At 36.1% G+C, this 22,299-nt stretch overlaps 1 protein-coding gene across 1 annotated transcript; it reads left to right on the plus strand.

Moving 5' to 3' along the window:
* Nucleotides 1-245: 245 nt before the first annotated feature.
* On the plus strand, nucleotides 246-19,228 carry LOC107035994 (MFS-type transporter SLC18B1). Its single transcript, XM_015253670.1, has 8 exons — nucleotides 246-483; nucleotides 9,027-9,122; nucleotides 9,193-9,483; nucleotides 13,200-13,320; nucleotides 14,457-14,680; nucleotides 14,770-14,945; nucleotides 15,066-15,234; nucleotides 17,508-19,228. The coding sequence occupies exons 1-8, from the start codon at nucleotides 373-375 to the stop codon at nucleotides 17,811-17,813; spliced, it is 1,494 nt and encodes a 497-aa protein (XP_015109156.1). The 5' UTR covers nucleotides 246-372; the 3' UTR covers nucleotides 17,814-19,228.
* Nucleotides 19,229-22,299: the final 3,071 nt, after the last annotated feature.

Raw genomic sequence — 22,299 nt, forward strand, 5'->3', positions numbered from 1 at the left:
TCAATGAATTTTTCGTAAATTTGAGAAAGAAAGTGGTTGACAAGACGTATTAACCCGAGTCAAATATAAACGAAGTGATAAATGAATGAGTCTACCCGAGTGTCGTGTTTTCGTATCACACGAACTTCGACCCGTGACCGTTTGTCAAACAAAATAGAAGGGGTAGAAGGAGCTGAGACGTGTTCTAATCTTTTGTATTGACATGATGACAGCCCTTAACGTTTCAGTCGGTTTGTAAAGTCACTCGTGATCGTGCTGACAGTTGATCCTAATTTGTGGTGTAGTCAATACGTCATTCTGAGTCGCGATAATTAGGCAATTGAACAGTTATCGAGTGAAACTAAAGAGAATTAGATTTAATTTGTTGTCGAGATGATGGTTCAGTTTACAAAACGACAGTGGCTGACTCTCATTGTCATCAGTATCGCGGATTTTGCTAATGCTGTCTGTGTGTCGCTACAGGCACCGTTCTATCCCCAGGAGGTAAACAATAGCTGACGAATTTATAGGATGTGTACACTGTTAGAAAAAAAATTAAATTTTATGGACAGTCGACTACTCATTTTCAGGACAGTGACACTAAATGCGATTTAGGGGGAAAAAAATTATGAAATTTCAGGTTTCGCTGAAAATTCAGTAAAATTCCAAAATTTTAAGCAGCGTAAAGAGCAGAATTCCTCAATTTATTTGAATTTCCAATCTAATACGAATATTCAGTGCCAAATTGCACTGAATTTTCAGTGATATCTGAAATTTCATAATTTCTTTGCCCGTAAATCGCATTCAGTGTCACTGTCCTGAAAATTCAAGAATATATGTACCAGAATTTTCTGGTTTTCCATTCATTTTCAGGGAAAAATGGAACGGAAATTTACAGTTCTGTTTGATTTTTCTACGAAATTCTGAATTTTCAATGACAAGGTCTCCTGAAATTTCAGTGGAATTTGAACACGATAAAAATTTCCGGAAGTTGGCACGAGAAATTCAGACGAAAATTTTTCACAGTGTACATCATTGGGGAAATGTGAAAATACAGTTCTTTTCCGCTCTTTCGGTTTTTCACGAAGGAATTCCTTCTGCAAATAATAAACATACCGTGAAATAATGCTGACAGGGAGTAACTATACTATTCCACATCCATCGGTCTACTAAGTGAATAAACTCAACGTTCAACGATGATCAACTTCGTTAATGGTGTTTTTTCGATTCTTCACCATATTCTGTTACATTTTTTTACAAAATGTAATGGATTTAATTCAATTACAGAGATACAATACTTCTCTAAATAAAGAATATATAATCATGTTTTTCACCTAAAATTTTTGAGATTTTGAGTAATGAGAACTGGAAAGAAATTCCATAAAAAATTACAAAAAAAAGAACTTCGTTTTGTCTTTTTCGAGGACACCACTTACAATGTTTAATCTACAAACGTTTTAGAATAAAATGGAAAATTACGATTTTTCTTCTGTGAAATAACAAATTTGGTACCCGAATTTGGTTACTATAATATCTTTCATGAAATGTCAAAATTTTTTAACAGTGCATTCTTAGGATTTTTTGTTTTTTTTTTGTTTCTAAATAAAAGCATTTTATTCATCAAATCCGGAATTTCCAATTTTTGTGTCAAAATAACTAATTTTGACCTCAGGAGTTCGGATGCGCTATTTTTAGATCATGTCCGGATGTATGTATGTATGTATGTATGTCATGCGTCTATGTGATCGATAAATGAATCCAATTGCGATTCAAAATATTCTTCCCAATGCCATCTAGACTGATTTCGACGATGATGACATTAATTGTATCTGTTGGTGATAAAATTCGTTTTGAAACCACTATTCAGAAAAAGGTAAAAAACTTTATCGTTTGCCCAATCTTGAATTCCATGAATTATTCAATTCAATTGACAATATATCGTCGCAAACCCGTTTGTGTGGCGCACTTGGCAGCAGCATCAGCTTCACAACCTCAAGCTCCCAGATTCGAGCCCCGGCCGGGGCAAAATTCCACACCAATTTTTCATCACAAATTTCCACATAATATTCATCTCAAAATTTAACACAATTCTCAAACCGAATATTCCACTGATTTTCCAAGTGAAAAAAACCCACTCCACATTCAACATTCCCTGGCTGAAGACCCTCGGGCGATGGCCACATTGGCAAGTTAACCCTTGCAACGAAAAACCGGTGAAATTTTTACAATATAAGGTAAACTGCCCAGTAGATAGACGTCTAGGAAAACCGCCCAGAGATGGACGATTGTTTTTTAGCAATTGAAAAAAAAATCGATCGAAAAAAAATCGTCACTCAGGGGTTAAGAATTACAACAGTTAGTGAAAATTCAAAGCAACAATTCACATTTCAGTATTTTTTTGCGTAATTTCCTGTCCAAAAGTAGCTCGTCCATCTATAGGGCAGTGTCCATCTACTGGGTAGCTTACCCTATCGTCGTAGAAATTCCATTCAGAAGCAAATTGCTAATTTAATAGCAAAAATATGTTGATTATGTTGTGACGAAAGCAATTTTCAACTTGTTAAAAAATAATTGAACTGAAATTAAAAGTTTTCATTAATTTGCTGATCGCATTATTATAAAATCAATGGAATGTGTATTTCAATAACGAGATTTCGTGTAATCTCAGTGGCAATGTCACTTGATAAAAATTCTGGGAACTCGGCGCGAAATATTCAGACGAAGATTTACAACAGCGCGCAACCCATTGATGGAGAAGAACATAATCAAAAATGTTAATGACCTTAGACGTCGTAGTAAACTTTACCGTCTTCGGTAATGTATCTCAATGTGATAAAATTATTAAATGAACCGAAAGCATGACATTTGACCTTCATCTTAGCATTCGCAAATACTCCACGATTTGTAGTATTTCATCATTCAATGGACGAAAAAATAAATATAATGCGGAATAGTTCCACTATAACGTCTAAGCATATCGCTTAATGATAGCGAATTTTTTTATCACGCTTCCATAATTAGTGTAGTAAACTAGATATTAAGGTAAAATTTTAATTAAAATTATCACTCTAATCACAGTTCACTATAATCAAATCATTATTACATAATCATTTTTTGCAGTTTTATAATTAAGTTTTAAATTAAGTGTTAAATGGATTGTTATTACGGATATTATTCAAGTAGTTCAAGTATTTTTTTCTGGCGGAAATTCGCTTCAGAGCTTATAGAATAGACCAAGAGTATTTTTTAGGTGCAATATCAATTTTAGTTTGCGAACATTTTTTCGAGAAAACGGTTTTCGAACAAATGAAATTTAAGAAGAGACTACTATGAATTTTAAAAGTCGCAGGCTGTTGCAATGAGATTTCTTATACATTGAAGCTCCATCATGTATGTCTAAAAACGAATAATTAGTGCCAAAAAACTAATTGTTTATTGTTTGTTTACCCCACAAATGCTTAAAATGTTAAAAATAGTTCGAGGCTTCCAATTTTTGAGCTACAGCGGTTTTTTTTTCAAAATTTTTGACAAAATGGGTATAATATCAATTATAAATTAGTTTTTTTTAATTCAATTCCTACAGAGCTAATTTCGTTATTATTGTAATAAAAAATTGCACCATTCATGTAAAGTAGCTCGAAACATATTTCTGAAAGAATCGAAATATTTTTTAAATATTTTACGGATAATTTTTCTGACCATTTTACACGAATGGCGCAAATTTTTTATATTAAACAAAACGAAATCAGCTGTGTAGGAGTCGAATTACAAAAAACTAATTCGTGATTGATATTGTACCCATTTTGTCAAAAATTTTGAAAAAAAAACCTCTGTAATTCAAATATTCGAAACCCTGGATTATTTTTAACATTTTGAGCATCTGTGAAGTAAACGAACGATAAACAATTTATAAACAATTAATTTTTAGCATTAATTATTCGTTTTTAGACATATACAGGGTGTCCCAAGATGATTTGTACGGCTAAATAATTAGCTAAAAAGTAGTAAAACGCGAAAATGTTTCAGACCAAAGTTATAGGGCTTCAAGGGGGTAAAGTAATGAGCAGCATATTTTGAGCATAAGTATTTATGTTTCTATGCTACAAGCATACGTTCATTTTTTTTAATGGAATCAACAATTTTCGTCTTACAAAAGTTGTTGTACTCGGCGAGACGAATACAATGGTATCACACATGAAGTATTTTTTTATGTTCTTGGGCTAATGTTACAAAAAATTAAGAACAATGAAACAAAAGTCCTAACGCGTGTGTGTGTGTCTGTGATTTCAATACACGAATAATGCATGACCACACACTCACTCTGTACTGAATAATACTGATGAATGCACGCTATCTGAAAAGGCTCATCATTTCACAACTAAGACAATAATAATCCTTTGTTGACAAAAACATTCTAAACTCATTTAACTTTCTTTACCTAGGCGGACTTTCAAATCAAAATGGACTGATTAGTGCCCGATTCGATAGATCATCGTACAACTTATTCATTTTTTTTGAATATTAGCCCGAAAACATGAAAAAATACTTCATGTATGATACCATTGTATTCGTCTCACCAAGGCCAACAACTTTTGTAAGAGAAAAATTGTTGGTCCCATTTAAAAGAAATAAACTTATGCTTGTAGCATAGAAGCATAAACACTTATGCTCAAAATACGCTTCTCATTACTTTTCTCCCTCGATGCCCTATAACTTTGGTCTGAAACCTTTTCGCGTTTAACCACTTTATAGCTAGTTATTTAGCCGTACAAGTCATCTTGGGACACCCTGTATAATCGATCGTCAATGCATGAAAAATCTCACTCCAATATCTCACTACTTTTAAACCTACTAGTCTCCCCTTAACACATTTCGTCCATAAGAGTTGTATACTCTCACCCTCAATCCGGTATTTCATAGCCTTAAAGCCTTTTTTCGTACATAAAACCATATATGACTTCGTTATACCTACTCTCTAGTTTATTTCCGACATTAAAAAACATAAGTTTCCGGACAGATGATTGCAAACAATCAAATTAAAAGCTTCTTGATTGGCACGACGAACATATTGGGCGGTTTGAATTCTCGCGTTCCCGATGTCTGGCAACGGTTCGGTCAAGTGACTACTTGGACCGAATTTACAAGGTTATATGGAACACATGTGCAGTGTTGCCGTATGGTTATTAGAGATTAGACCGAGAGTCAAGTGTGAAATTCAATGATATATTGTTCACAATATTCATTGGAGAAATTCCCAAAAAAATGTATTCAACAATTAATAATCCGAAAAAGTATGGGGACAGCTAAATTTTCGACAAAACTGAAATCCTGCTTCAAAAAAAGTTTCTAACTTGAACGAAGTATTTGAATATCCTGAATGAATTACTAATTATGTCTGAGACACAACTACAGGCGTACTGGTAAGATTCTAGCTTTTGAGTTCCATATAACATAATGGTGGGGGAATAGGAACCGAAGGCTACAATCTCTCCAGTGCGACTTTAGGATCTTCGAGCGGACACCAAGCTCTTCATTATCGTTACACGCTCATGGGTATTTTGTCTTTAACTGTGCATGCGTTGCAATGATGTTATTGTTTGGGAAATCGCACATTCCAGAATAGCATTAACAGCAGACTAAAATTACAGTGCTAGCAGGCCGTATCAACTTGGTGTCTGCTGCAGCAGGAGACAAAGTTTTAGGTTTTCGAGATGCATCTCTGATGTTTATGGACCCGTGATTTGAAATTTAACACATGAAAAATCCCTAGAATCCAGTGATTCTGCACTAATATTTAGTACGAATAATTCTGAAAATTGAACAGACAACTTTTGATTTTTCCACGTATTCGTAATAACCCTAAATTGGGCACTCTATGAGGGAAAGCCCGCCACGCGTCGTTTTTCTTTAATTACAATTGATTGGCTAACTGGAAAAATTGAAAAAAAATTGACTTTGTCAATTGAAGTATCTAAAAAATTATAGTAGTTTTTGGAACAATATATTTCTCAAAATGCCTAAAGAAAATAAATTATTTCGAACAGATGAATTATTTTTTCCCATGTTAAGGTACTTCCTTAGTGAGTTATACTTGGTGAAAATTTCGCAATGAACTGAAGACCTAAAATTTGGATCATATGTTGTTGAGGACATATGAAAACGATTCCCAAAATTTCAAGTATTTTTTCCACGCGAATTTTTTAGATATCCATCGTCAAACATTTAATTTTTGTCTTTTTAAAATTTTTGTCAATATTCACCAGCAGCATTGATACAAACTTCAACACTGACGAGCCAGCATGCTCCCCCGATGTTATTTTACCCACCTGTTTCCTGCCTTTGGTAGCAATGATTTTCCCTACATGTTTAGGTACAGCAGAGACCCCCATTTGATCAACGTTGTAGATTGGATTCGGTGAAAAATTGTCTTGTTGCAACAGATTGAACCAAAATTCGAAAAGTTGTTGACAACAATCTTATTGAATCCTATGGCTCGGTGTAGCGAAGTCTTTTCAGGTTTTCTGAAACTCATTTCTTTATCGATCGTAGCTTGAATGGCATTGGCCATTCTCAGTGTGGGCAATGACCGTCGATTTGTTGTTCTTTGGTAAACAGTTACCATTATTTTACCAACTCTTTCATTACTGATAGTTTTCGTCACTACTTATCAACTCACTGTGACGTTCGAATAACTCACTAACGGAAAAGAGATTCGATGAGGAATATGCAATCACTTTGTTCGACCGAGTGGCAATTGTTTATTAGTTACACCGATTTTTTTTGTTTACTGAATCGCTTTACAGTCGAATTTGAATGGTGAATTGAAGTAAACAACGGATGGGATAATTTCCAATCAGAATCGACTCGTGGTGCCCTCTGGAGACACTATGCGACAACTTTCATATTTTATGTAAATTTCTCTAGAATTGTTATTGATATGAGGAAATTGGAAGATATTCGGAGATATTAATAATAAATTTAAGCTATCATTTATGAAATAGAAGTTTGAAAGATTTTTTTTTTCCATCACCAAAATTCCCCCATTTTGCTTTTTGTGTTTGCATTTGATTGACGCAGCTTGTATCATGGTTAGATCATTTTTCGACTCAAAATACTTGCATTTTATATTAAAAATAACGATGATTAACCGGTACTTTGAAATGGTGCCTCATTTTGCTCTACCTTTTCCTATAACTCACTGAGGAAGTACCTTATATGAAATTGCCCATGACGCAACGTTGCCGGAAACTCGTTTAACGTGCCCGGGCAGTGTATAGTGAATTCGGCAACGCTAAAGCCGAAATAACACGGTGGCGAATCCCCGCGGAGGGGACCAAGTCGCAGGGTTGCATTCGGTGACCAGACTAGGGTCAAATTTTGAAAAAAAAATTGTAGCGAAGCTACTTATATTTATTTTGCATTATTTCAATCTATTGTATTCGAGCTCGCCTTAGCAGCCGAATACCTTATTACGTCACCTCGCGACAATTCGTAATAATTCGGACATCTTCGATCGGAGGATTAATACCGTTGTCACGGAAGTACACTCTCGTTCCAGCTCTCATGGTGTAAACTAAAGTTTCGTTTGCTGTGAATAAATTCTAATACGATATATAATAATTCCGAGTGTTATACCCTACAAAATCCTTCGATCCTTACCGAATATCCCACATTTTTCATTAGAATTCAACACCATGTTCCCTTATTTAAAGGATTTATTTCGTTTTAAATAGAATACTTGTGCTTCCTAGAACTAAGGTTCTTCATCCGAAAAAAGTCATTATATGTTAACGGTCAAAGTTGTTCCTTTTACATGGGCTATTGCGGCGGTTGTGGTGAAACCAAAACTAGGTCGCCATTTTCGATTATTAATCACTTAACGTCTACACCTAAAATAAAAACAAGTGGCTAATTACATTTTTTTATAAATGATTATAGTTATTGTTACTAATATCTTAGCAATTTTCTTTCGAACGATTTTTTTAAAATTCTCATTTTACTATTTTCTTCTTCTATTTTTTCATGTCATAGTACTATCATGAGTTGAAATGTCATCGAAATTTTTCGTATTATTTCGTTCTATCAAATGTTTCTACCTTGAGACCTTCTCAATACTCGAATTCGTTTTCAGTCCGGATTTAGTCAGGGTTCAATGAAGTTTTAATCAGTGTATAGCCGGGATTTAATCGGGGTTTATTCAGGATTTAGCCAGAGTTTAACCCACGTTCTGTCAGAATTTAGTCGGGACCATGAATCAACATGAGTTAGTATTCATCGTATACTAAATTTCACGGACTTGGAAGGAAAGTTTGGAACGGAACGAAATAGCGGTTTTTGCGTTTCGTTCCCAGGAACGCTAAGAGAAAGGAAACTCACCTTGGAACGAAACTAGAGTAACATTGCCACTTCAAATACCAGCGCGTAAGAAAAGGGAAATAAAATCGCTACCCGGGCCAAAATAACGACATGAAAATCTTAAAATTGAGTACATTCATAACTTATGGTTTTATTTCCAACGGCAAAATGAAGGTTGTCTATCGGGAATTTTTCCTAAAGAATTGAGTTGATATGAAAAAAAAACTGTGAATATGAACTATCCCATGATTTTGTAACTGATAAAGAAGGTTCATTCTTTGAAAAATTGACGACATTTTTTCGGCTGATTGTTGAAAAATCGATTTTTGGAAAAATATAAATTTTTTCGAATTTATGAAAAATTTATTTTAATTGGTGCCAATGAATCGAGTTTATTCAAGTTTATATTCATGAAAAGAATCATGAAATTCGATTGATCCTTTACATGAAAATTTGGAGATGAAAAATGAAGAAAAAAGACCACATACATACATACACATATACGTACAGGCACCGTTGACGTACAGTCAAGAATTCCAAAAAATGAGAGATGAATTCCTAAAAAATGAAACTTTCCTCCCTCTGTGTTTGACAAAGAAACTGTGCGGAAGCAATAACACATAGAAAACATACTGAATTAATATAGAAAACTACTGAAGAATCCATTGAATTAATCTCTCTCACTGATCTAGGCGGAGAAAAAAGGTGCTTCCCCATCAGAATACGGTCTGGTATTCGGAATATTCGAGTTCGTGGTGTTCATCATCAGCCCCATATATGGACAACACGTAAGAAATTTGGAATGTAAGCAGTTAAGAAACTCAATAATTCCTGAATCAATTTATTGTGAAATTGCAGTTGAATAGAATTGGCCCGAAGGTGCTGTTCAACGGCGGGATCTTGACGACAGGAACATGTGCCATATTCTTCGGATTACTCGACAGAGTTGATGGTCACTATCCTTTCATAATTCTATCTTTCGTGATCAGAATTGTAGAGGCACTTGGCAATGCCGCCTTTCTCACAGCGAGCTTTGCCATCATTGCTAAGGAGTTTCCGGATAATGTGGCTACAACGTTTGCCAGTTTAGAAACATTTTTTGGATTGGGACTGATTGTTGGACCCACCGTTGGTGGCGCTTTATATCAGGTAGGTTCAATATTAATTCGACTATCACACAAAGAATGATGAGTATAAACCAATCCTTACTCAGTAGGGGGCATTTAAGTATTACGTCACACTATTAGGGGGGAAAGGGGGTCTGTTGCTTGTGACGCTCTGTGACGAAAGGGCAAACGCAATTTTGGTTTCGTTCCCTTTTCTTACGAACAAAAAATAAGTTTCATCAGTTCCTCACGTACTTCCAAAGCTTCATAAGGGGGAATTTTGAAATGCTTTGGTGACAACTTAAAAGAGTATATCCAAACTCCACGAAAGTTGTTGAGTCTAGTGAGAAAAAATAACTTTGAAATTTCCAAAACAAAAATTATTCATTATTGATAATTTCTTCCATGAATTATAACTTTGACGAAAGTCACGATAGTATATTTCGTTACGAGTGCGGAAAAGTGTTTTTTGGCTCGTGGGAGGTTTACAACACGAGCCGAAGGCGAGTGATATAATCCCACGAGCCAAAAAACACTTTTCCCACGAGTATCGAACGATATTTTTCATCACAATGTGCGGAAAAGGGACGTTAGGACGCGAAGCGTGCCTAAAAAGTTACTTTTTCGCACAGCGTGATGAAAATTAATTAATTACCTTCTCTCCACGATTATTTTCTTCAACAGTAGTTGCTCGTTTGACTAGGGCATCTTGTATATTTGGATATCCAGAAAGATAAATTATTTATGACAAAATTTGATACTGACGACAATTTTCGTATTAGGTATAAAATTTTCAAAATTTTTTAATTATTTCTTTGGACGTTTTCTACATTTTAATCATTACAGAAATCAATACCGTTGCATAACACTCGGTTCAATTTATTTTTTTCTGCCCGAGAAAAATTTTAGATGATCCCTGGATTAAAATAATCAATTGAACTTCGAAACTGACTCTCTCCCTTGACTGACGATCTATACGGAGAGAAATGCTCACTAAAAATTACAGAAGTCACAATTCACTCACCGATTACGGAATCGACTCAGAAAATTTAAGTGACGGTATCGTAATTTTTCACAGGAGATTCAGACAAAAATTACGGAACGCTCCAGAATAATTCCGTGACAGTTCCGTAAAATTTTTTACAACCAAATTTCGCTCCGGAATTACGGAAAAGATACGTAATTTTTATTGAATATTTCTCTCCGTGTAGTTATCAGGAGTTAGTGAAACTGGTCTAGGGTGTTCGATAGCCGCCACGAACAACTACTCTCCCTCGTTCCGCATAAATCGAACATTTTTCGGGAGCAAAATGCAAATAACATTACTGGTTTGCACAAAAAATAAAATGTTTTTTGCTGAACCATGGTCAGGTTACACGAAGCCCTGTCAATCAAATAAGCCCTAGGGTAAGATAAAATTTATGCTCGAGATGAATTGCATCCTACAGGCCATAGGCTAATTCTTTTAACATTTAACCTGAACAATAATTTTTTATTTAATACTATAATCCCATTTGAGTTAACACTGATTTAACCCTTGAGGCCGGTTGCGAAATAAATCCGCGGAATAAATTTATGTCAGGAGTAATTTTATTGCAAAGTTAGACGATTTTAGCAATTTGCCCTGGGGTGCTTCTATTTAGCCATTCGGTCGTAAATATCGATTAAGTAACTCAAAATTAGTGGCATTACTGGCAAATGGTGATGATACATTAATATACCAGGTTTTTTTTATGAAAAATCGTTGATGAACTTCCGATCAAAATTGATCGGCAGATTATTTGTATTTGTTCCGATTACTCTTGGTAGGAGATGAGAAAAGGCTCGGGGTAGACCGAGGAAGGCTCAGTGCTGGCCAACAGTGGGCCACCCTCGGGCAATTTTGGCCCATTCCTCATATCTTACCAGGGACTTAACTGAGAATATTCTAAACAGGCCTTGATCCATCCGGACCAAAAAAAAAAAACTTTAATCCAACAAAGTTCACGATTCTTAAGATCCTAACAATATCGTCATATCGGCTTGGTGCACTGAGAGAAAAATCTGAAGTTCGAGTTACAATAAGAAAATAGTTGAGGCAGTTTTAGTGAACGATACAATTTTTTTTGTATGCAGCACATAACATTATAGTAACTTCACAAGCGTAATTTTTGCAAATCAAAATGGAGTTAAACTAATCAAAGTTCAAAAGTAACCACGACAAATCTATCGTGAGTAGAACTATAAAATAGTAGCAATGACTGCATTCCATTATAGTAATCACTTCTCCGGCCATAGTTACCGTAATCCATGAGAAATTGTTGAGGACTTTTTGACTACAGTTCGATGGTGATGGAATATAGTCAGAAGAATCATATTTTTCTCTCAGTGTGTAACCGGGCTTTAAACTAAGGTCTGGTTGCACTAAACCCTATTAGCCAAATATTGTCGGAATAAATTTATGCCCAAAGTCAATTTAATCCACATTTAGAGCATTTTAGAAATTCGTCGCAGAGTGCTTCACGTCCGGCTCATTCAGCCGTTCGGTTGTGAATATAGATTGAAATAATGATAATGCATTGATACACCATGTTCTTTGGTCAAATAACTTCGATGAACCTTCGATCAAAATTGATTGGTAGAGTATTTTTATTTATTTCGATTCGTAACTGAGTTTTTTTAATGGGCTTGGTGCAATCTAAATTTGGACCTAAATTTGTTTTTGCAACTAAAATTTTTCACCTCAAAACGCTCTCCAACCACTCAGCACGAAATGTGTTATTCTTAATAATTTTCAAACTTGCAATTTTTTGATTCAATCAAGATTTATTTGAGAATATAAATTTTCTCTCCTAGTGTAGAACTGGGTTATTTCATCCCCTAGACCATGAAGAACTTTAAAAAAAAGGGTAAAATATACTAAGTAAGGGTTGATTAACACGCTTGATTTTCTTCATTTTATTTCGCCATTATTGATATACACTGAGAGAAAAATATGATTCTTCTGACTATATTCCATCACCATCGAACTATAGTCAAAAAGTCCTCAACACTTTCTCATGGGGTACGGTAACTATGGCCGGAGAAGTGATTATTACAATGGAATGTAGTCATTGCTACTATTTTATAGTTCTACTCACGATAGCTTTGTCGTGGTTACTTTTGAACTTTGGTTAGTTTAACTGCATTTTGATTTGCAAAAATTACGCTTGTGAAGTTACTATAATGTTATGTACCGCAGATAAAAAAAATCGTATCGTTCACCAAAATAGCCTCAACTATTTTCTTATTGTAAATCGAACTTCAGATTTTTCTCTCAGTGTATGAAGACTAGAAGGAAGAAGATCGAACTGCTATGAGGGCCCCCATTGAAAATGTGGGTGGCGGCGCGAGGGGGAGGGGGAAGGGGGCAAATAAATCGGCAAATAAACTGATTACGATCCACTCACGGACACAAGATTTCGCATGTATCAGTTTATTTGTTGATTCTGCGTTTTAATCCAATTGATTCGTCAATACTCTTGTTTTATTCCGCTATCATTATTTTTCAACGAAATAAACAAATTTTGATAATAATGACGCAGAGGTGTTCTTCGTCTACCAAAACGGAAAATTTCCGTCAAATGTTCAATTAAAAATAATAAAATACATCGCTCTCGCAACTGCTGCTACCTCTACGATTTATTTGAAATTTTCGATTTAGGCCCCATATCCTCCGTACACAGTTCGACCTCCTTCCCTCTATTCTTCATGTATTCATATTATTGACTGTTTTGGAAGGTGGGTGGATATACTACGCCGTTTGCCGTCCTAGGATCAGCTCTATTTTTAGCAGCTATAATTACAGCATTTGTATTACCAGTTCATGATAACGCACCGGTGGATGATCCTAAATCTGGAGGTAATTCTCAAAGTGATGTAAATATTCCATTATTGTGATATTTTATTATTTTACAACTGATTTGGCGGGAAAACTAGTGATGCCGCGAGACATTTTACAAGACAATACTTTGGAGGTATTGTCTCGAATTCAGTGAACACGGAAATTTTTAGTTCGTCTCAGTCTTGAAATGTAGCAGTATTGACTCCTCGCGTGATGACGCCGAGTCAATTTATCTCATCTCGGTTTCCAGTTTTTCGCGTTTTTTATATGTAGAAAACCGTGACGAAACAAATCGAGATTTTACATTAACCCTAGACTGGTCACCATGCGAGGGAATTGCCGTAACACGTCGTTTTATTCACCTTGTCCTCAACTGGTTGACCGGAAAAATTTGAGAAAAATTGAATTCGTCAATTGAAGTATCTGGAAAATTCTAGTATTTTTTTTTTCAATATTGTATCCTTAATTCTGGGAGAAAAAAAATTATTTCCAGCAGGTGAACAATTTTTTCCCGTGTTAAATGAAATTGCCTGTTGCGCGACGTTGCTGGGAACTCGCTAAACGCGCCCGGGAAGTGTAGAGTGGATTCGGCAACGCTGGAGCCTAAGTAACACGGCGGCATTCTCCCGCGAAGGTGACTAAAGTCGCATTTTCCCGTCTAGTGACCAGACTACACGGAGAAAAAAATACATCGTAATTTTGTGAGAATCCTTCCAAAAATTAGTGTGCTGTTCACCAACGCTGGGACATAACAGGGAGTCATCGGAGAATTCGCATGTGGCACACTAATTTTTACGGGAATCCCCCGAAAAAGTGGCCGGAGTCCCACCAAAAATTAGGGTGCCACTTATGAATTTTTCGATGACCCCATGTTATGCCCCGGCGTTGGGGGACAGCACACTAAGTTTTGGGAGATTTTTTTCTCAGTGTAGGGTTAAAAAGCACGAAAAACTTGAAACCGAGATGAGATAAATTGACTCAAAATCATCACGAGAGAAGTCGATACTGTGTAATTCGAGACTGAGACGAGAGCAAAGATTTTAATGTTCATTGAGACCGAGATCATCTTTCCAAAGTTTTGTCTCGTAAAGTGTCTTACGCCGGTATCACTAGGGAAAAGTGTGAAAAAACAAATAACAATAGTCATCTTTCAGGATTCACTAAGGTTCTTAAGATCCCAGGTGTAATGGTAGCCACAGCCTCAATAATAGCAACAAGTATGAGCATCGGATTTCTCCAGGCAACTCTCGAGCCTCATTTACGAGTATTTAATCTGAGTCCAGTTGTTCTTGGTCTAATGTTTGTGATAAACGGTGGAATCTACGCTCTCACGGCACCTGCGTGGGGCTGGCTGTGCGATAGAAAGTGCACGCCGAAGGTAATCATCATCAGCAATCGATCAGAGAAATTCCTGTAATTTGTTTCATTTATTTTCGTAAATTTAATTATCATTCACCTATTTTCTAGATTGTAACAGTAGCAGGCTGTCAACTCATAATGGCTGGCTTCAGTTTAATTGGGCCTGCTCCATTTATTCCTTCAGAAACAAAAATCTGGTTAACGATTGTCGGCCTTGTTATCCACGGATTGGGGATGGCTGCTCAATTGGTAGCAAGTTTCAGTGATGCTTTGAATACATCAATGTAAGTTTCTACTTTACGATCGTCAAATACAGTCCCTTTTCTATCTATCCAACTGCAGAATTTGAACTGTCGATATAACTATTTTTGAAAATAATTCTGCAATTCATATTATTTTTTCAGAGCTCATGGTTTTCCGAATAATCTCGAAACATATGGCTTGATAAGTGGTTTATGGACAAGTGCTTTTGCATTAGGTGCCTTCATCGGTCCCAGTATAGCAGGAATTCTCTTGAACAACATTGGATTCCGAGAAGCCTCAATGTTCATTATCGTCTTGCATTTATTAGTGGTAAGATAAAGCCGGGAATGAAGATGCGAAATGTACCCGAAAAGAAAGTCATGATATGAGAAGTTCTTGATTCGATTTTAGTAGGTTTTCTATATGAGGTATTCCACGTGAAATTAGTCAATCGATGACCCTCACCTTCTTGGAAATTAATGGCGATTTTTTCTACAATCGGGGAGGTTGAAAAACTATCTCTCAAATTTTTTCAGATTTTTTCGGCAGCCCAGTTCGGAGATGTGATTTTTTTCACATTTTTCCGTTTTTTCCAATAACTCGAGTTCTATTTGTCCAATTTTGAGTTAATAAGCGTCAAAATTTTACATTTTTTACCGCCTATACGACTATTTTTAGTAATTTTTTTTTCGATTCCTAGATGCTCATAATAACAAATTTTCGAAAAAAAAGTTGAAAAATTTGAATTTTGAAAATTACACCACGGTTGATATTCAAAATTTTTTTTTCAGTAATTCTCATAATCAAAACAAGTATTTTGAGCTGTCATTCAAGTTGGGCATCCTCCTGGATCTATGTTATTTTTAATTTTTTCTTTTGGAAATTTTGCAAATTTGGTCAAAACATCAAAAAACGACATCGACTATGTATCGAAAAAATATTCACTTCATACTGTCTATAATCAAAGTCAATCAACGCCATTTTGAGGTGTTGCGACCAAATTTACGGAATTTTGAAGCGAAAAAATTGAAAATAAAATAGATTCAGGACGATGCCCAACTTGTATGATGTCTTAAAATACTTGTTTTGATTATAGGAATTACTGAAAAAGAATTAAACAAATCATCCGTGACGTAATTTGCAAAATTCAAGTTATTCAACTTTTTTATTCGAAAAGTCCTTATTATGCGCATCTAGAGATCGAAAAAAAAAGTTTCACTAAAAATATTCTTATAGGCAGTAAAAAATGAAAAATTTCGACGTTTAATAAATCAAAATCGGATGGATAGAACTCGAGTTATTGAAAAAAAACGGAAAAACGAAACAAAAATCGTATCTCCGAACTGGGCTGTCAAAAAAATCTGGAAAAATTTGAGATATAGTTTTTCATCCTCCCCAATCGTAGAAAAAATCGCCATCAATTTCCAAGAGGGTGAGGGTCAGAGGTTGACTCATTTGGCGTGGAATACCTCAAATGTTTAAGAGGCAATGGAACTTACCATCGGAGTAAAAATTGGATTTCAAGTTTGTTCGTCGTCAGATGACTATTTAGCAAAACTCAAATTCTTACATTATTAATAATGATCTTGGTATCTATAGTGTAAGATTTTGGATTTTGCTAAGTAGTCATCTGATGACGAATAAATTTGGAATCCAATTTTTACTCCGATGGTAAGTTCCATCGCCTCTTAAAATAGTGTGACTATGACTCCACTAATCCAACTTTTGAGCTTGTGAGCCAAAAATTTAGTTGATTCAAGTCGAAAAAATGAATTGAATCAAGTAGGTAATAACGAAAAATCTGCCCGTTTCAAGTAGTAGATAGCGAGGTGATCCAAGTCGAATTGATTCAAGTCCCAGAATCTACTTGAATTAAGTAGGACCTGGTCTCAATCAAGTCGCACAATCTACTTGAATTGAGTTAACCCGAATCAAGTCGCTGAAACTACTTCAATCGAGTCAGTCTCGGTTTGAATCAAGGCGTAGAATCCACTTGAAATAGGTTCAACCCGACCTGAATCAAATTGTAAAATGTATTTCAATTAAGTCATAAAATCTACCTGGATCAGGTCGCAGGACTTACGTGAGTCGCATCACATGGAACCTGAATTAAAGCACAGAATCTACTTGAATTAGGTGGAATCCGACCTAAATCAAGTTGCAGACTCTAATCCAATCCAGTTTCACTCAACTTGAATCAAGTCGCAAAATCTACTTGGATTAAGTCGTAGAAAATACCTGAATCAGATCGCAGAACTTATTTGAGTCAAGTGAGCTCTGACCTGAATTAAAGCACAGAATCAACTTGAATTAGTCCGAACCAGGCCTGAATCAAGTCGCAGACTATTCGAATCAAGGCGGATCTGACCTGAATCCAGTCACAAAATCTATCTGAATCAAGTTGCTATACCGATTTGCTCATTTTCGAGTAAGAGTTCATTCAGACCCTCGATCCCGGCATCGAATGAGTTGATCCTTGATATGATTCAGTCCTACTCGTATCAAGCCGGATTCGTTGACTTCATAAAGAAATTTTTTTCGGGTTTCTGTGGAAAGATTCAAGAAACGATCGATTTATTTTTATATAATTATCTCGATTCAAGGGCATTACCGCAGCAGTATTCCTTTTCTGTTGTTCCCGAACTCCAAAACCTTTTACGGAGATCGGTGCAGACGACGAGCTACGCGTAGCCCTGACAGACAGTGGCAGATCACACAGTACGAGTTCATTCATACGTGGCCATCGTCAAGGTGTCCCAATCGATCGTCCGAGTGGCATGAATTCTCTGATTGCATGCAATAGCTATTCAAACCGTGCGGGCGCATGGTCGAGGGCTTCATACAGTGGCCGATTCACTCACAGTTATGGCTCCATCGAGGCCAAACGATACCTAGAGAGGACAACGTGATAGTTCACTCGACAAATGCAAACGTTTTACCTGATTTAGTCATGTAAATTAGAGAATGATCCAAAGACATTTTTATGGCAATTTAGGCATCTCGTGACAATTGTATATATTTGTGTTCTTATTAAGAAGCAGTATCCACATCGTTTGAGTGCAGCAAAATTCTTTGTTGTTTATTGTTTGTTTATTCTTCGTTGTTAATAATAGTCAGATAAATTTGTTTTTAAAATAAAGGCCATCCATTGAGAAACTCAAACCCGGCATCCATGAGAATGAAGAAATTGATATGTCAGGGAAATCGTAAGGTTCATAAGGGCCACTATCATATATGAGGATTATATGAAGGTTACATCAGGTTAATATCGTCGCCGTATAGCCAAAGGGGCGTAACTGCCAACTTTGCGAGATTTTTAAAATTCAAGTTAAATTGAATTTACCCACTTTTTCCAACGTTTTTCACCAATTAATTTTGATAATAACAAATGGGCGTATCTCCATATAATGAGAATAAAAGGGGGGTATCACCAGGACATATGCCCCTTTACTTTTAGTGTCTTGGCTGATATTCTAGTCGACTTAGAGCATGAATAATTTTAAAGGGGTGTAATTCGCAATGGTCAGAATGAAAGGGACGTATCTCCAGCACATGCGCTTGATCAATTGTAGTCTCTTGATTGATATCCTAGGTCACCTGGAGCATGAACAATGGCAAAGGGGCGTAACTCTGCAGTGTAGGTTCTTGTTTTTTCTGCTTGTTGTAATTCATTTTACGATTCCACTAAGGATAACGAATATTCTCTCAGTTCCTCTAGCATTTCTACAGTTAATTAAAAGTACGGAGAGTACGGCTAAATGGACTGGGAGGGCAAAATGGGTCTGCTTCTCCAAGGTGTATGACGGATAATGGCAAAGAGGCGCAAGTGCTGAATTACGCCCCGTTGGTAGAGATTTTATTGTTAATATATTTTTGTTCAGAAATTGAACGAAAAGTCGAAAAATCATTGAAGCAGGATATACGTCCTTCTGGCTTTGAAAAAGAGAATTTTTGCTACTTACGCCCTTTTGTCTATACGGCGACGATATACAAATCATATGGAAATTTTATGAAGATGCTATGGGGATGTAATAAAGGTGCAGGTGGTAAGGGGGTCATATTCCATTCTCATCCTCATAGAATCGGCCCTTATAACCTTGATGGCCCTTATTAGAATAATGAGGTTCTGACCCTCATCACCCTTACGAGCTTCTTAACCATTATCAGATTCCAGATGCTCGTGATCCTTCACGACTTTCGACCCCTATCAGGCTTATGACTCTTCTGACCCTTATGGATGTAAAACGTGAAAGGTTCTGACCCTTGTCAGTTAACCCTTATTAACCTACACTCAAATGTCCCTCGAAAAATCTAGCCTTTCCTGTTAATTATGATCTGTTAATTATGGTTAATAAATTTGTTTTTACAATAAAGTCCATCCATTGAATCGAAATCACTAAAATATTTTTTTCCAATACTCGGAAATTGCATGTCTGTATGCTAAATGTTATTTCACGTAGCCCGCGAAGAATTCCAATGCGTCTATCCCTCCTTACGTGACCCAACTTTCCGTGTACCTAATTACTGATGCAAAAATGTTGCATGAAGAGAAATAAAGAAAATTGACAAATCAAACAAAAGTAAAATTATCAAGAGAAAGACTGAGCAATGTAGAAAATACCTAGCCGAGGTGCATTCCAAACTTCTGACCGTTGTTGCCGGGCAAAATATATAACATTAGAAGATATATATATATATATATATATATACATTGTGTATACATGTGTAAGCGTGTAACGTAACAGTCGAGTATTCTATAATCCGACATGTTCAGCCAAAAGGAACGCCATCCGCTGTAGACGATGGAATCGATGAAATTCTCGAAGGAGTAGCACAAAGGAGAGAATTAAAGAATACATAAATAACAATAATTGGATTTGAGTGAATCCTCCCTTGCGACACAGCGACAACTTTCCATCAGAACGACCAACTTCTTCATGTCCTTGAGACACATCTCAAATCAAATCACGTGTATGCAATGTTATTCGGAATTTGAATCTCCCTCCAATACAATGTATTTCTTGGGATTTCGCCAAGAAGAAAAGTTTTGGTTTTTAACGATATATTCCGAATTTTCAGGTATCCGCAGTTATAAAATTTATCGAGTGAAAAAACACTGGAGTTCAGAGATTTTGACAGAAAATTAGGCGGAAAAGTTATGATTTGCAAAAGCGTTCGCATTAAATTTTTAATAATATTTCAGTGGAATTTAACAGCATTTTCCCTTCCTTCAAGGGATCATTTCGTTTGAAATTAAGTATCCGTACTTCTCGAAATTGAGACCTTTTATTTGAAATGATAAAATCATGATGAGAATAATAATATCGACGAATCTAGAAGCGTTTAAAATAAAAAATCTAAAGAACAATTATCAATTTATAAACAATGGGATTTTTTTTGTGGATTAGACGCCTCAATAACCTCGACGGCCTGGCGCAGTGGGTAAGAGGGTTGCCTCACATGCGAGAGATTTCGGGTTCAATTCCCGGTCGGGTAGAATGGTGATGATCTAACCATTCAAAGTCTTGATCAAGCGGCCGCTACAATAGACCTTGATAGATTTAGGTGCCATAGGGCGCTGTGTGCGCTTAGTCTCTCCATTCTAGAGTTATATGGGTGAAGTCAGGGCGTTATGGACGCCTAGACACCTTACTCTACACTAAAAAATTTGGTGTTAAATTGATACCGATCGTTGTTCCAATGAGTCCACACCGTTTTTGGTGTGAAGTTGCTGTGTTAAAATTACACCATACCATAGGATATCGCATGTAAAATCTGGTGTTAATTCAACACCAGTCGGTGTCCCAGGAGGACCACAATGGATTTTTTACTGTGTAGAATGACTCCTTAATCTTAACCTTAGACCCCTCAATTGGTTTACTCAAAAATAAATTATCAGATTTTTCATGCATTTAGATCACCTATCACTATACGATTTAGTGACGTCTCGACCGAAATTTCGGGAATTTTATCGCAAAACTGAGTGATGAAAATTTCTAATGGTAAAAAGCAAATCTAGGTAGTGCTGAGTAAAACTATAAAAGGCATTCCATTTGAAATTCGTAAACAAATAGCTATTTTCGGCATGAGGTCGAAAAAAACTTTTTGATCTCGAATGCAATTACACGAGTCAGAAAAGTTGTTTCCGATCGAGTGACGAACATAATTTTTCTTCACAATGTTCGTAAACTGGGTTTGACGAACAGTATGATAAAAATTGTCACTATCGAAGCTCTTGATGCTGAATCTCAGGGATTTTCGTTCTAAATTCCAGTGATAAAAATTCCTATTACTAAGTTCGATTCTAGTCAGTGTCAAACATTCCTAAACATTGGAAACAGATTCTTGAAAAATTTTGGTTTTAGGGAAATATCCGTAATCTTTATGAATTAATCCTTAATTTTCAGAAGTCCACCCCTAATTTCCAGGCTTCTCTACACTGAGAGAAATATCGTCATAATATCACAAAACTAATTTCTTGGGCCAAATATCTCATCTCTTGCGGATAAATTTCTTGGAATAAGAATTCCGAATAATGCATCAGACAATATCAGATTTCGGTGAAGTGTTCATGACTTGACCATGAACATTTCATGATAAAGTGAGAATTTCTTGCCACAAGAAATCGGTTTTTTCGTGTCAGAAGATGAAAAAATGACTAAAAACATTAAAAGCTTCGATTCAGTGAATCATGAATCAGAGACTTTCATATTGAATGAATAGAGTGTTTATGCAGAGGAAAACCTCCAGATATTAAAAAAATATAACCGTCGCGTACGCTCAATCGCTTTGAGTTCGAACGAAAGCAATATCTTTTTTCCTTCTGTAAAACTATTCTTGTCTTTCAAGGAAATTTATCTCATTTAGAAAAAAGACATCACCTTTCCATTCAGTAACTTCTTCCTTAGCCCAAAGAGCACCGATTTCTTATCTGACACCTACCATAAATTGATCAGATATGTATGCGATATTTTGCGCTTAAGAAATGATTTTTATGCCACTCATGCCTGAAACCGGCTGGATTACACACTCGACGCTTCGCGTCTCGTGTCTAATTCAGCTGGTTTCAGGCTTCGTGACATAAAATTTTGTTCAGTACTTGTTGGGAAATTTCGTCCTTAACGTGTGTGGTTACATCACTCGCCTTCGGCTCATCCTGTAAACCCCACACACGTTAAAGACGATATTGCCCCACACGTGCTGAAATATACTATTGTGATACACGGAGAGAAATGTACGAGAAAAATTACCGTGCCCGCACAGTAAAGTTGGTTCAGATGGTCTTTCCAGGCCAAATGTACCGCAAAGAGTAGGAAAAAGTACTGTTGCACGAGTCATTTTTCGGATAAATGTGGGGAAAAATTCTTGTGCAGCACGGTAAAATCGAAGCGACAG

Source organism: Diachasma alloeum, unplaced genomic scaffold, assembly GCF_001412515.2.
Source record: "Diachasma alloeum isolate Michigan unplaced genomic scaffold, Dall2.0 Dall_scaffold_00203, whole genome shotgun sequence".
NCBI lineage: Eukaryota > Metazoa > Arthropoda > Insecta > Hymenoptera > Braconidae > Diachasma > Diachasma alloeum.